This window comes from Leptonychotes weddellii, chromosome X, assembly GCF_054177405.1.
Source record: "Leptonychotes weddellii isolate Sample4059 chromosome X, ASM5417740v2, whole genome shotgun sequence".
NCBI classification, from domain to species: Eukaryota; Metazoa; Chordata; class Mammalia; order Carnivora; family Phocidae; genus Leptonychotes; species Leptonychotes weddellii.
This window is the reverse complement of record NC_138385.1, coordinates 47,909,118-47,925,527: the sequence shown is the minus strand read 5'-3', so window position 1 is coordinate 47,925,527 and position 16,410 is coordinate 47,909,118. Positions and strand designations below refer to the sequence as shown.

At 34.7% G+C, this 16,410-nt stretch overlaps 1 protein-coding gene across 7 annotated transcripts in view; it reads left to right on the top strand.

Annotated features, from left to right (window-relative positions):
* APOOL (apolipoprotein O like) overlaps positions 1–15,378 on the top strand; it is a 101,973-nt gene extending 86,595 nt beyond the window's left edge. For 2 of the 7 annotated variants that reach the window (XM_081808568.1, XM_081808569.1), the window contains 3 exons: positions 8,499–8,590; positions 14,563–14,676; positions 14,886–15,372. In XM_081808568.1, the coding sequence (XP_081664694.1) occupies positions 8,499–8,590; positions 14,563–14,676; positions 14,886–15,050 (371 nt within the window). In that variant the 3' untranslated portion in view covers positions 15,051–15,372. Of the gene's footprint in view, positions 1–8,498; positions 8,591–14,562; positions 14,677–14,885 lie in introns of all 7 variants that reach the window. The other 5 variants (XM_081808575.1, XM_081808573.1, XM_081808571.1 and 2 more) reach the window with 5 other exon arrangements.
* The last annotated feature ends 1,032 nt before the right edge of the window (positions 15,379–16,410 follow it).

Below are 16,410 nucleotides of genomic sequence, written 5' to 3'. Positions count from 1 at the left end.
CTCCGCCGAGCTGGGAGCCCGATGTGGGACTCGATCCCAGGACTCCGGGATCATGACCTGAGCCGAAGGCAGTCGCTTAACCAACTGAGCCACCCAGGCGCCCTGTGAACAGGCATTTCTCCAAACAGAACATACAAATGGCCATCAGATACATGAAAAAATATTCCTAGTTATCGTACTGTCTTTGGAGCAGTTGTAAATGGGATTTATTCCTTAATTTCTCTTTCTGCTGTGTTATTGGTGCAGATGCACAGATTTTTGTATATTGATTTTGTACCTGCGACTTTACTAAATTTGTCTATCAGTTCTAGCAGTTTTTTGGTGGAGGCTTTCAGGTTTTCTATATATATATTACCATGTCATCTGCAAATAGTGTAAGTTTTACTTCTTGCCGATTTGGATGCCTTCTATTTCTTTTTGCTGTCTGATTGGTGTGGCTAAGACTTCCTGTACTATGTTTAAAAACAGTGGTGAGAGTTGATGTCACTATCTTATTCCTGACCATAGAGGCAAAGCTCAAAGTTATTGCCATTTAGGATGCTATTAGCTATGGTTTTTTTTATATGTGGCCTTTATTATGTTGAGGTATATTCCCTCAAACCCTACTTTGTTGAGGGTTTTTGTCATGAATGGAGGTGCTATTTTGTCAGATGTTTTTTCTGCATGTTTTGAAAGGTTCTTATCCTTTCTTTTATTAACATTTATTGATGCGGTGTATCCTGTTGTTTGATTTGTAAATATCGGTCCACCCTTCCAACCCAGGAATAAATCCCACTTGATTGCAGTGACTGATTTCTTTAATATATTTTTGGATTTGGTTTGCTAACATTTTATTGAGAATTTTTGCATCCATGTTCATGAGGGATATTGGCCTGTAATTCTCTTTTTACTGGGGTCTTTATCTGGTTTTGATATCAAGGTAATGCTGGCCTCATAGAATGAATTTTTAGGTTTTCCTTCCTTTTCTATTTTTTGGAGTAGTTTGAGAATAGGTATTAACTCTTCTTTAAGTGTTTGGTAGAATTTGCCCATGAAGTCATCTGGCCCTCAACTTGTTTGCTGAGAGTTTTTTGATTACTGATTCAATTTCTTTACAGGTTATTGGTTTGTTCAAGTTTTCTGTTTCTTCCTGTTTCCGTTTTGGTAGTTTATATGTTTCTACACGTTTATCCATTTCTTCCATGTAGTCCAATTCGTTGGCATAAAGATTTTCATAATATTTTCTTACAGTGTTTTGTATTTCTGTGGCATTGGTTGTTATTTCTCCTTTCTCATTTATGATTTTATTCATTTGGGTTCTTCCCTTTTTCTTTTTCATAAGTCTGGTTAGAGGTTTATCAGTTTTACTAATTTTTTCAAAGAACCAGTTCCTGGTTTCCTTGATCTGTTCTATTGTTTTTTTGCTTTTTTTAGTTTAAGTATCATTTATTTTTTCTCTAGTCTTTATTATTTCCTTGCTTCTGCTCATTTTAGGTGTTGTTCTTTTTGTAGCTCCTCCTTTGTGTAGGGTTAGGTTTTTTATCTGAGATTTTTCTTGCTTCTTTAGGTAGGCCTGTATTCCTTCCCTCTTAGGACTGCTTTCACTGTATACCAAGGTTTTGGACCATTGGTTTTCATTTTCATTGTTTCTGTTATATTTTTAAATTTCTTTGTTAATTTCCCCATTGGCTCATTCATTGTTTTGCAGCATATTGTTTAACTTCTACGTATTTGTGGTCATTCCAAATTTTTTCTTTTGGTTGCCTTCTAGTTTCACAGTGGTCAGAAGAGGTGCATGGGATGAGTTCAATCTTTCGATATTTTTGAGGCCCATTTTGTAACACAGTATGTGATCTATTGTGGAAAATGTTCCATGTGCACTTGAAAAGAATGTATATTATGCTGTTTTAGGATGGAATGATCTGAATATATCTGTTAAGTCCACCTGGTCCAGTGTGTCATTCAAAGCCATTGTATCCTTGTTGTTTATATGTTTAGATGGGCTTTGTCCATTGATGTAAATGGGGTGTTAAAATCCCCTAATATTATTGTGTTATTGTCAATTAGTTCTTCTATGTTTGTTACTGTTTTATATATTTGGGTGCTCCCATGTTGGGTGCATAATTATTTAAGATTGTTTCATCTTCTTTTTAGATTGTCCCCTTTATTATTATATAGTGACCTTCTTACAGTCTTTGTTTTGAAGTCTAATATTGCTACTCTGGTTTTCTTTTGGTATCCATTTGCATGATAAATGTTTCTCCATCTGCTCATTTTCAATCTGCAGGTGTCTTTAGGTTTAAAATGAGTCGTTGTAGGCAGCATATAGATGGGTCTTCTTTTTAAATCCATTCTGACACCCTATGTGTTTGGATTATAGCATTTATTCCATTTACATTCAAAGCAATTACATAGATACGTCTTTACTGCCATTTTATTACTTGTTTTGTCTTTGTTTATGGAGATTTTTTCTGATCCTTTCTTGTTTTTGTCTCGTTTGGTCTCCTTTCCACTCAGAGTCTCCTTTAATATTTCTTGCAGAGCTGGTTTAATGGTCAGGAACTCTTTTAGTTTTTGTCTTGGAAAGTCTTTATCTCTTCTTCTATTCTGAGTGATAGCCTTGCTGGATAGAGTATTCTTGGTTTCACGTTTTTCCCATTTAGAACTTTGAATATGTTATGCCACTCTCTTCTGGCTTGCAAAGTTTCCATTGAGAAATCTTGAACCAGCCTTATGGGTTTTCCCTTGTAAGGTAAGGAGTTCTTTTCTCTTGCTGCTTTCAAGATTATCTTCTTTATCACTATATTTTGCAGTTTTAATTACAATATGTCTTGGTGTAGGCCTGCTTCTATTGATTTTGATGGGAATTCTCTGTGCTTCCTGGTTCTGGTTGTCTGTTTCCTTTCCCAGATTTGGGATGTTTTCGGCTATTATTTCTTCAAATAAACTTTCTCTCCATTTTCCAGGACTTATAATACGAATGTTATTACATTTGATGGAGTCACTGAGTACCCCTAGTCTATTCTTTCTCTTTTGTTCAGCTTCATTAATTTTCATTACTTTGTCTTTGAGGTCACTAATTCATTCCTCTACTTCTTCCAGCCTGTTCATTGCATCAAGCTTGTTTCCAGTCTCATCTATTGCACTTTTCATCTCTGATCAATTCTTTGTTAACTCTTTTATCTCTGTGATAATTTCTTACCTGTATTTTCTATTATTTTCTCAAGCCCAGTGAATATCCTTATGATTGTTGCTATAAATTCTACATCAAGGCTGTTACTTATATCTGTTTTTGCTTAGATCTCTGCCATGGACTTATTTTGTTCTTGCATTTGGGATCATTTCTTCCATCTTTGCATTTTGTCTAAGTCTCTGCTTTTTTTCTCTATGTTCAAAAAGCTGACCATGGGGTACCTGGATGGCTCAGTTGCTTAAGTGTCTGACTCTTGATTTCAGCTCAGGTCATGATCTCAGCTCCGTGCTCAGTGGGGAGAGTATTCTCTCTCTCCCTCTCCCTCTGCCCCTTCCCCCTCTCACATTTGTTCTCTCAAATAAATAAATTAATTTTTAAAACAGAAAAAAAAAAGCCAGCCATTCTCCTACTCCTGAGAGTAATGGCCTTATGAGGAATAGGCCATGTAGTTCCCATGGCCTGGCCCTTTAGGGTGTATCTCCAGTATGTGCTGCATGTACTCTGCTCTTGTGTTTTGGCTGCTCTCTCCTTTAGGCCAGTCGTGTGCAGTGGCTCTTTGGCTGCTCTTAGAGGTTTGGTCCCTGGCCTGAATATGGCAAGTTTAAAATAGGTGTGCTCTGGTATGCTTGTGAAATGAGACCTGTCACCACCTCCACCAGAACTGAGGCCCTGTAGAACTCACTGGTTGGTAGATGTGGTGTGGGTAGGGGGTTTCTGCTGGTCTTCTGGGGGAGGGTCCCACCATGGTGGGACTGAGGCAAGCATGTCTGGAAAGGACAGCTTCACCAGCGTGCAGGGGGTAGGGCTTGGTGTATATAAGTTAGGCAAGTAGTGTTGGTGCTGCACTATTTCCTGCCAGTAGCTTTGTACTTACGCCGAAAGGCAGGGGATGAAAATGGTGCTGGCCAGCTCCTTTGTTCCTGGAGTGGTATCTATCTGAATGTTGCCTCTCAGGGATGCACTCTGAGAAGTGCAAATAATCTCCCCACTCTGTGCCTCAGGCCCTCTTCAGATCACTGTTTCCACACTTTCTGCCCCCTGGGTTGTTTACCTGCCTTCTCTCTAGGAGCTGGACAGTATCCTCCAGACTATCCCAGCCAAGCCTGCTGATCTTTAAATCTCCAGGTGTTAAGCCCTACTGGTTGATAGAACTCACAAAATTCAGTCCCTCTCATTCTCCAAGCCATTGGCTTTGGGGAAGCCTTCTTGTCCATTTCCCTGTGTGTTCCTTTCTGTCTCACCCTTCTCTAGACACGGCTCCCTCTCCTCTGCAGCAGCTAGGATCTATTTCTCCCCTAAACCACATCCCCACACTTCCTACCTTCTTTGATATGGCCTTTTCTTTCCCTTTAATTGTGGTGGTTGCTCTGCCAGTCTTCAGGTCAATTTCTGGGGTATTTAGGATTATTTAATAGTTATCTATTTGTGTTCGTGGAATAAGGCAAGCCTAGCGTCTTCCTACTCTACCACCATCTTCCTTTACTCCTTTTTAAAAAAGATTTTCAAGGGTGCCTGGGTGGCTCAGTTGGTTAAGCATCTGCCTTTGGCTTACATCATGATCCTGGGATCCTGGGATTGAGCCTTGTGTTGGGCTCCCTACTCAGCGGGGAGTCTGCTGCTCCCTGTCCCGCTGCCCCTCCCCACTGTTCATGCTCTCTCTCTCTCAAATAAATAAATAAAATCTTTAAATAAAAGAAAAAAATATATAAACATTTTCAGAGTCTCTAGGTATCAAAAAAAAAAAGACCTTGGGAATTTTATGTTAATGTTAAAATGTATGCTAACCACTCAAACTTGTTTTCTCTGCTTTCTGATGACCATTCATATTCTGGGGCTATATTAAGGATTTGAGATAGAGATGCTGGTATCAGAAAAATATTTTACTCTCTCATCATCTCATCCTGACCAAGGTTGCTAGAACCGACATCAGCCACCTCAGAATGGAATTTGCAAAAGTAGACAACTCATTACTCTCATTCAGCACATGAGGCTTGATATGCTTGATTTCTTTTTCCTCTCTTTTTACCCTGTATCTCTACGAACTTTGTCATTCCTTCTCACTCTACCACTTTTGTAGAGGGTCCCCAAGACTACCCGCGTGTTTGATGGTTAAGTAGGACGACTTAGAAGACTCAACCTATAGTCATAGGCCTTATTACTGTGAAAGATTGCAAAGTAAAATAAGAAAAGGGAAAAGGCAAATGGGGCAAAGCTTGTAAGAAACCAGGTACAAGCTTCTAAGGATCTTCTTCCAGTGGAGTCATATAAGATGTACTTAATTCCTCCACTAATGAATTATGATAATACATGTAAGATGCTGTCAGCCAAGGAAGCTCATTAGACACTGAGCAGTCAAGGTTATTACTAGCAGCTGATCACATAAACACACTCTCTCTAGCATGTCCAGAATTCCAGACTAGAAGGAAAGTAGTTGCTCAGCATAAACCATATTATTTCAACAGTTTAAGCACAATGCTTCACTCTTATCATTCAGAGAATGTTTTCTATCATTGTATGGGACTGTTTACCAGAGAAGTCCCCAGATGCCAACCAAGAGCAAACCTTGCAAGCAGAACTTTCTAATAATGGCAGTCTTGAGTTACTACGTGAACTCTTTTCTGCACACTATTAAATAACTGTCTTTCATAAATACATGGCGAATTTTGTATTTTCCCATCTTCTACCTCTGAGTATGGAAATTCTTCTCAGTAGGCATTACTGCCTCTCTTCCTCACTGAAGTCCTTACTAAACTGGTACAGTTCTTTGGTTAGTAGCCATTTTGGTTATCTTCCATTCATCTTCTATCCACAACTCAGTTGCCAGTCATTGTTCCCAAACTAAATTACATGTGTTTCAAAGTCACAGCTCTTACTGGAATAAAATATCAGATACCTTATGGTTGGTTTGCCCAGCTTTAGTCCTTAAAGTAGTCTCACCTCAAGTATACCCAATCAGATACAAAACCTTTGTGAATTATAAGAACATTCCAACATTCTAACTCTAGCCCATGTATCTCATCCCAGTAGATCTAACACTCTCCCTATAGCTAATATTAGTGGGTACTGATATCCCATTTTTAATTCTAATACTGTGAGCAACTTTCACTTGGATACATATTATAATATAAATTACTTATTAGGAAAAAAATTGAAAACCAAGATCACTCTATGTAGCATATAAGACTCAAAGAAGAACATACTAATCAATTTTCAGTAAGAAGCTCATAATCCACTTGCAAAAGAATATGTTTCTTAGGTCATTCACATTGTTTCTAAATGTCAGAGCTAGAATAATCTAACCCATTGTTTTTCAAATAGAGATCTCAACCTATTATTAGGTAATGAAATAAGCATAGTGAATAAATAAGCATGAATCTCAGGAGACATTTTATTAGAAAAATAAAATAGAGGAGAACAACAAATATCAGAGTGTTTTATACTTGTATGGGTAAATAGTGTGAAAGTTTTCTTTCCATGGAGTGTGTGTGTGTCTGTGTAAGATAGGTCATAGGTCATATTGTAGAATTTATTCTGAGTCATGGTCAAAAAATGTTTGAAAGCTGTTGATTTAGTCTAACCCCATTAGCTACATATAGAGGTCCAGAGAAGGGAAATCACTCAATGATTTCATAGTACATAACTTGTTAGTGGCTGTGTCTAGAGTCCTTTCCTACTTATGGGAGTAGGGCTATTGAATCCAAATGAAATTTATATTTTGTTAGACTGCCCTTCATAGCAAGTAAAGAGAAGATGAATGTAAGTCTTTTTTTTTTTTTTTTAACATTTAGAATGACACATCAAGGAAAAAGAAAATGCTACTTTCCAAGGTTAGAAGCAGCACAATTAGGGGAATTTGGCTGAGTCAAGGAAACTTGCATTAAGAGATGTTAGGTCAGTAAAATCAAGAATCAAACTATAGATACTAGAATAATAGTGAGCAGGACCAGAGTAAAGGAGCAACTTAAGACATGTTTTTTTTTTTTTCTAACTTATGTTTTAACAGATATAGACCCTCTTTCACAGAACCACGCAAACTAGTCTAAAACCAAAGGAAAGCTAAATTAGAGGTTGAAGCAGCCTACCTACCCACCTCTACCAAGCTCAGTCTCGTAGACTGTAGGCCTCCTTACAAATAGGTAAACCAGACACAGAAATAGCTCTTGTTTCTATCTTTTTATCTTTCATTAACATTGCCTGCAAACATCCCCAGTTATTTTTCACCTTAGTCTTTACTGATATATCAAATAGGCTGTTCCATTTTTAAAGTAAGGGTTGTAAGGTTGTAAGGGTTTCAGAGAATAAAAGTACTTACCCCAACTAGAAATCCCATCATCTAAATGCCCAGCTCATATTTACAGAGTCCAAGGTACCCATTCAAGCATTTAAGATACATATTGTTTTGAACCAGTGGTCTGTTGGAACTAAGCTAGGCTATATGAAGTTACTAGTGACATTGTATTTGGAAGATTTTTTTTTTAAGGATTTTGCTGTAAAAAAAAAAAAAAAGTTTGGGGGCGCCTGGTTAGCTCAGTCAGTTAAGTGTCTGACTCTTTACTTTGGGTCAGGTCATGGTCTCAGGGTTGTAGGATTGAGCCCTGTATGGGTGGAGGTGGGGAGAGGGAGGTGGAGTCTGCTTCTCTCCTTTTCCTTCTGTCCCTCCCCTTGCTTGTACTCTCTCTCTTTTTCTCTCTCTAAAATAAATAAATCTTTAAAAAGTTTGAAAATGTCTCTTAGTTTAGGCACTTTTGGAAATGAATACATTATCTCAAGTTACCTGCAGTTATTAAATTATTACTTCTGTATTTTAAATCAGTGACATGAAGGAGTTATATACCTTTTAAAGTCCTTAACTGATTAGTTAGTTGGATCTTTCATGTTCCTAAGGACTTAATCAAAACAGGATATGTAAAGAGAGTCCATATCGCTTTAACATGGTGTCACAAGTATAGTAGTTCATCAATTCTTTATATTACCATGCCCTATTAGATACTTGAAAAAAAAATGTGCTTACAACTTTGAGTTTCTTAGGACATGAAAAAAAATACCTAGTTTCAAAAAAGAAAATCATCAACTCCCTTTGTGTAGCTAATTATCAGTTTTAAATTGAGAATACTTTTCTAAAATTGGACATGACAACTAAGAGGTATTAGTTGAATTGTGATCCTTAAGGATTTTTTAGCTACCATTTTGATTAGTATTATTACCTAAAGAATAAATTGATGTAGGTTAATGACTTGAAAGGGAATAAAGAGGACATTAAAGTTATAAAAAACATTGTCTCTGCTAGCATCTGTTTGGAGTTTAATAGTTTGTTTGAATTTCATAGGTTCTAGGCTTAAGAAAATTGCTTATCCACTGGGACTGGCCACTTTAGGAGCAACTGTTTGCTACCCAGTTCAGTCAGTAATAATTGCAAAGGTAAGTTCCTTTTAAGTGATAGCTACATTTCAGTATTTGTTTAATCTCTTAGTGTGACAATATTTAAATGTCCTAAGTATCTGCAACATTTAATTTCCAGAGAAATAAAGTGAGCATCAACTCTTACTTTGGCAAAATTGCATTACATTTCAGCATGGTAAATTCCATTCTTAATTACATAATCATCACAAATAGGATAAATTTTTTGAAATATAATTCAAAAATATAAATGCTGCTTTGAGGATTGGGTTCAGAGACACAGAATTAGAATTTATGGGGAGAAATACCACTCCATTGCTGAGCTATGTGAAAGTCAATTTTTAATTAACAGAAAATTATACCTGCTGGATGCTGTCAGTTCATCAGATTAGTATAAGAATCAGCAAATTGGTAGATAACAGAGGCTTCTGAAGGTAAAAAAAAAAAATCATATATACAAATTCAATTTTGATACCACCTAGAACTAAGTAACATTTTCCATGAGTCCATATTATAGCTGTTTTGTCATTTTCTTTTTTTTTTTTTATAGCTGTTTTGTCATTTTCTTATGAGCTTACCTACAAATCCAAACATTCTCCTAATGATTTGAAAAGTTTGTGCCAGTATTTTACTTTTAATACATATTCAGATTGAGAAGGAGAGCTTTGGGTACTGCAGTATTTTCTTCCTTTCCTTCTTTTCTTAATTACCAACACTTAACATTTCCCCCTCACACTTGAAGCACTGTGTAGTGTTACCGGAAGAATTTTCTGTACTTGTATTCTCATTACTACATCTCCCTAATTATTGATGTAGATAAAGCTGCCTACTCAGTATTTTAAGAATGACAAGGATATAGTGCCCTATGTAGTTTGTAATGTGATGAAGCTATAAAAGTTTATAGCAAAGAGAGCATTATTCATTAAATCTAGTTATAGTTGAGACACTTGGTCCAAAATGATCAACTTATTTTTTATAAATCTTTCCTAAGAATTTATATAGGAATTAGCCCCTTCAATTCATATCATATTCATGCTGAAAGAAACTTCTGAGTTTATTACATTCAACTTCCTCATTTTCTCATTTACTGATAAGAAAACTGTGGCCCAGAGAAGTTTCACAGTGACTGATTTTGTCCAGGGTTGTCTTCTGCTTCCCTGTCCATTTCTCTTCTCAATATCTAATGCTGCCACTGAATCTTTTTGTTTGTTTAGAGTTAAATAAAATTTGTAACTATTCATCCTTAAATAATTTAAGCATTATAGAAAAGTATAGGGAAAAAAAACAGTTAACCATCTGGAATTCTTTCATCCAGAAAAATATCAGTGTTAACATTTGATAGAATGTTGTCTAGACATTTCTTTATGCATATATAGAGGTAGAAAGATAGATGGGTGAATAGGCAGATACAGTTTCATAATAACAGGATAATATTATAGTATACATCTTATTTTTAATTTTAAGAATAAAGTATTAAACTTAATTTTACTCTAACAGAAGGAAAATAAAAACAGAAGAATTCCTGAACTTCAAATAAAAATTTCTATGATAAAAGAGTTATAAATGTGCTTTCCTGAAAGTTTTTCTATGGTTAAATGCTATTACTGAAATTCCTAGAGTTGAGACCCTTGCTTTTCCTTTGACTGGCATATAACAATGCCATGTGTAATATCTGCTGAATTCTAATATATATATATATAACATAGATTCTTAACCTGAGATCCATGATAGACTTAGGAGTGACTCCACCACCCGAAACTATGAAAAATTTTATATATACAATAGATACCTTCTAATTTGGTATTGTTGGGACCAGTAGTTAATAATTAATTAAAAATGTTAAAGTGGAAAGTTTTTAAAAGTCACAAATATGGACCTTAAATATTTTATTTCAAATTATAAATGTGTGTCCATTTTTCTCTCTTTTGAAGTAGGTATTTTCTATGAGTATGGGTCTCCTAGTTGAAGATCATAGCATCTTTCTTATAGTTAGCCATATCTGTAGTATGTCTTCTACTGTTTTCAGTTTAGATTTCCTTTAAATAGAATGAACACTTAAAAACATTTTTAAAATAATATGAGTGCAGAATCCTCTTAAATTGTTATTATTTCTCCCAGCCTTTAACAGTTGACTTGCCCACCTCTAATTTAACAGTAGTTTGGTAAATCATTTTTTAGTCTTTACAAAGCATTTAACTTAATTTTCCTGTAGACAACAATTCTCTTCACACTCATATTTCATCCTATTATGTTACATTTATTTTTTTTAATTATAGTAAAACTGATATAGAGACTTAGAAATAAATACAACTGATTCTTGGTAAGTGCACAAATCACTTCTGAAAGACAGTACTTAGATATATTTGAGAGAACCTGCTATCGATGAATATTCAGCATTCTATGAACATCATTTAGTATACATTTTTAAGACACCTTTACTTAATCAGACAAGTCTCTTAAAAGGATATCAAATGAGAGCTCTTCTGCTATATGGGTAGTTTCTTAAGGAAAGGGCCCGTACCTTTCAGGAGATTCTCCAAGAGGTCTATGACATAAAAAAAAAATCACAAAATGGTAGTCTAGAAGGCTCTTTGAAAAATAAGTCACACTCCAGTTATTCACCATTTCAGAAATATACTTCAAGATGGGATTACTTTTTGCTTTTTATGGTTTTCTTCACACTGTTTTCATTATTAACTTTAATAAAGAGTATCAAGTAATCTGTCTTTGAAACCTATAAAATACCTAGGAATAAACTTAACAAATAATCTTCTAAGATCTATTTATTAAAAACTATTAAACTATAGTAGGAAGGGAAAAATTAAGGGGGGGAATTGGAGGGGGAGACAAACCATGAGAGACTATGGACTCTGAGAAACAAACTGAGGGTTCTAGAGGGGAGGGGGCTGGGGGGATGGGTTAGCCTGGTGATGGGTATTAAAGAGGGCACGTATTGAATGGAGCACTGGGTATTATACGCAAACAATGAATCATGGAACACTACATCAAAAACTAATGATGTAATGTATGGTGATTAACATAACATAACAAAATAAAATTTATAAAAGAAAAAAAATATTAAACTTTAGTGAAAGGCATTTTTAAAAATTTTGAATACATTTAGAGATATATCTTGTTTCTAGATGAAAGGACTGAATATTGGAATATAGCATATGTTCCCAAATTTAGAAGTTTAATTTAGTTCTTACAGAATTCCTCGATTTGTAGGGAGTATGACATTCATTCAACCAGTATTTGTTGTCCATTTACCATGTATTGGTAACTATGCTAGCATAGACAATAAAATAGACCAAAAAAAAAAAAAAAGAGAATATCCAAGAACAAATATATCAAGTATGTCTTTGTATATATTGTGGGGTAAGGGGAGGGTATAGTAAAGGTGGCATTTCAGATCAGCGTGTAAAGAAAGAATGGATTGGGGTGCCTGGGTGGCTCAGATGGTTAAGCGTCTGCCTTCGGCTCAGGTCATGATCCCAGGGTCCTGGGATCGAGCCCCACATCGGGCTCCCTGCTCAGCGGGGAGCCTGCTTCTCCCTCTTCCTCTCCCTCTCCACTCCCCCTGCTCATGCTCTCTCTCTCTGTATCTCTGTGTCTCAAATGAATAAATTTAAAAAAAATCTTAAAAAAAAAAAAGAAAGAAAGAATGGATTGGTTATTCCAGACATGTGTTGGAATAATTGGCTTTTTGGAAAAAAATCTTAGACCTTGCAAAAATAAATTTCAGGTGGACTAAAGATCTAATCATAAAATATAATACTATAAAAATATTAGAAGAAAGAAGATAAATACCTCTGTAATGTTGAGATAGGAAAGGCACTCTTAAGCAAAACACAATCCAGAAACCATCAAAAAAATTAATGTATTTTACTACATCAAAATAAATACATTTCTTCTGATCACAATATAACATTTACAAAGTTAATGGGTAAATTAAAACTGGGAAAACTATTTGCAACATCTATAACAAAGGACTAAATAATGGCCTTCCTATAAATGGATAGAAAAAAGATAAAGGCTCTCTAAGAAAATGAAGAAAGTAAACAAACAAGCAATCCACAAAATAAGAAACATAAATGGCCCAATATGAAGGATGCTTAACTTTATCAGCAATCAAATAAATGCAAATTTAAAGATCATTTAGATATTGGCTTTTAGTCTTTCAATTTGATAAAGATTTAAAAGACTCATAGTAATACTGCTTCTGGTAAATGGGGTATGAAAACACCTTTTTGGTGGGAGTATATATTACTACAGTGTATTGCTGACTTTATGGAGGCAATGTGGCAATATTATCAAAAATTAAAATGTATATAATCTTTAATCCAGGTATTTCACATCCAGGAATTTGTACCAAGGAGACACCACAAAGATGTGTGGTCCCAGTTGTATGTGTAAGAATGCTAATCACAGCATGCTTATAATTGCCCAAAAAAGGGAAACATCCCATATTCCCCAAGATAGGGGATTTATTAAACTAACTGTGGCATATCCATTGTAGAATACTAACTAGGCAGCTATTATAAAAGAAGCAGATCTACAGGTGTATAAACTGATATGGAAACATCTCTGACAAATTATTAAGCTTTTAAACTATCAAATCTCAATATGTATAGTGTGATCCTATTTGTGTTTTTAAAAAGGGAACAAGCTAAGTGTATATGTGTGTAGTTTATTTTAAAATTTATTTTAAAACATAATTGAGATTGTAGTGTGGAATCTGTTCTCTAATCTCGTCTTTTCAATTCAGTGGTTCATGGAAATCCGTATCAGTGCATATAAATCTAAAATCTACCTCATCCTTTTTGGTAGAGGTATATTAGTATCAACATTCCATTTGTTTTAAAATGTGTATATGCATTTGTTTTAAAATGTGTGTATGTATCTAATGCACATATAAGGAAAATCTCAGGAAGAATAGCCACACAACTGTGACCAAAGTTACATTGTGGGGAGGAAGAAGACTTCCTTTATATTAGTGGTTTGATTTATTTTTCTTAAGTGTAAGTATATACTTAGCAAAAAAATTCTATTTTAAGCAAGAAAGTCACAGTTTTTTAAAGTTCTTTAAGTTCATGTTTATAAAAAGTATAACCCTGGAAAGCTTCTAAAACCTCTTTAAAACTTGAAAAGTCAATAGCTATTGAAATTACTTTAGCCTTAAGGAACAAAAAGATGGGGAAAGAACAGAAAGAAGGAATAAGGAGATTTTTAAAGGGAAAGAGATATGAATGAAAGTAAGAGCAGCTTCAGGAATTCACTCACCATCCTTGCCTCTGCTTTGGTGTGTTTGTAGTTCATTTGTATTTTATGTTTCTACCAAAAGAGAGTATTATTCTCTGGAGAAATACATTAATACTTTATGACAGGAGAAAGCACCAGAAAATTTGAACAAAAGTATTAACTTCATAGCATCTTAAAATCTTATTTTCTGTTTATTATCTCAAGCTGTCTTTCCCAAACTTCTGTTAAATAAAAATAGTTTTAAATTCACATATTACAGTGTGAATGCAAACTATACATTTTTAAGAATTTATTTTTCTAAGAGCAGTTTTAGGTTCACAACAAAATTAAGCAGAAGGTACAGAGATTTCCCATACACCCCCTGTTCCCACACATGCTCAGCATCCTCCATTATCAACATCCCTTTTCTACATCCCCCATTAGAGTGGTACATTTGTTACAATTGATAAGCCTACATTGACACATTATCACCCAAAGTCATAGTTTACTTTAGGATTAACTCTTGGTGTTATACTAACTATACATTTTTTTAGCCTTTTACATGAGGCAAATAATTTTTCATATAAGATTTAGAAAATGGGGTTTTCTGTTATATGATCTAGAGATTTATATCTTTACTATTGATTCTGACCTGAGTGTTCACATAAAATACCTGACATAATTTTTTTTAATACTTGTTATTTTGACTTTTAAAAATATATCTTATTTGACTCACTTCTTGTTTTAATTAGGTAACTGGGAAAAAGGCATATACTACAAGCCAGCAAATTTATGAAGCAGTTAAATCATTGTGGACAAAAATCAACAAAAAAGAGTCATTTCCTAAACCTAAAGAAAAATCTAAGGTAGAGTTTAAAGGGACCAAAAAGGGAACATTTAGTTTTGTTGGTTGGGGTGGGGGATTGGCTTATAATGGGAGCCCTGAACAGAGGTCAAGGATAGAATGAAAGGAGATGAAGGAACATAATATCTTTGCATACTATACGTTTTTAAGATGTTTTATTGTTTTAGCAAAATGATTTACTTATGAAAGAAAAATCTTTTTGGTAAACAGCTAGGAAATTCTGCTGAAATAGAAATACCTGCAAAAACAACTGACAGCCTGAAATACTCAGTGCCCTTGACAACAGAACTCAGCTCTGAAACAAAGACAAAATCAGAATCCACCTCAGGTTTGTTTGAAATAATTCAATTTTGTTTTCATTCTTTCCTTAAATAATGTTATCGTATTATTAGGAGTAGTTTGAACTTACGTGCTTTTTCATAAATGTTTTTTCTTTCTCATATCTGTAGTCTATATATCTTTATAGATTGTGAGATACTTGGGTACTTGGGACTTTTTCTAATTGTCACATTGTTCATAATACCCATCTTTGCATATGGTTGTGTGGAGTAACACTGGCGGGTTGGGTGAGTGAAGCATTTAGTATCACTTTGTAAATGTGAGCTTTGTAATTAGGTGGAGAAAAATGTGCCTTTCCAGATTTTATCAATTTACAAGCTATAAGTATGAGTCGTATCTACATAGAAGAAATACTGACTTTCCATTTCTTGTGCTATTTACCCCTATCAGTCTTAGTTTCCACCATCACTTTATTTAGTTTAGATACTAGGAGAACATTCAGAATGAAATAGTAAAATAACACCAATCATAATACTAATAACTTTTTTAATATTAGATACTGGCAATTGATACTTTGTGAGACCAAACAGTGACAATTATACTTTCTAGGCAAATACTACAATGGTTTTACTGTAATCATTGAGAAGGTAACAGAGTGTTTAATACCATTTTAGGAGTGTATTCACATAAACTCACCAGTCCCTGGGTTATACAGGATTGTCTATCTGTACAATGTGAATGGTACTACCCATTGTTTTATTGCAAAGGAAATAGGGCCAACTCAGAGATAAGGAAGTAGAAAATAATGATAATATCTGCCCTTTACATTGTGCTTACTGTGATATAAAGAGCTATAAATATCATATGTTATTTAATTCTCACCCAAAAGGCAAAACAAAACAAAAAACTCTTGTGCATATGTAATTATAATCATTGCATAATGAACAGACTGAAACGCAGGAAGCTTAAGTAACTTGCCCAAAATCATATAGCTTATGAGTAGTAGATGTATTCATAGCCTAGATTTTCCTAATACAAGTCCAAGCTCTTTCTACTGTATATAGATTATCTAATTTAAAATCAGAGTTTAGTCTCTAATTTCAGCTACCTCCTCTATCTTAATTTTTATAAAACCTGTCACTGAGTAACAAACCTGATAGGAGTTTTACAGTGTTCTCCTATCACCTCTCATTTCTAATCTGTTGGTTTACAGTATTTATTTTTTTATTAGTTACTTTCAATTCTGGTATAGTTAGCATACAGTGTTATATTAGTTTCAGGTGTACAACACAGTGATTCAACACTGCCACGCAACACCCTTTGCTCATCACAACAAGTGTACTCCTTAATCCCCTTCAGCTATTTCACCCATCCCCCACCAACCTCCCCTCTGGTAACCAATTTGTTCTCAATAGTTAAGAGTCTGTTTCCTGGCTTGTCCCTCTTCCTCTATTTT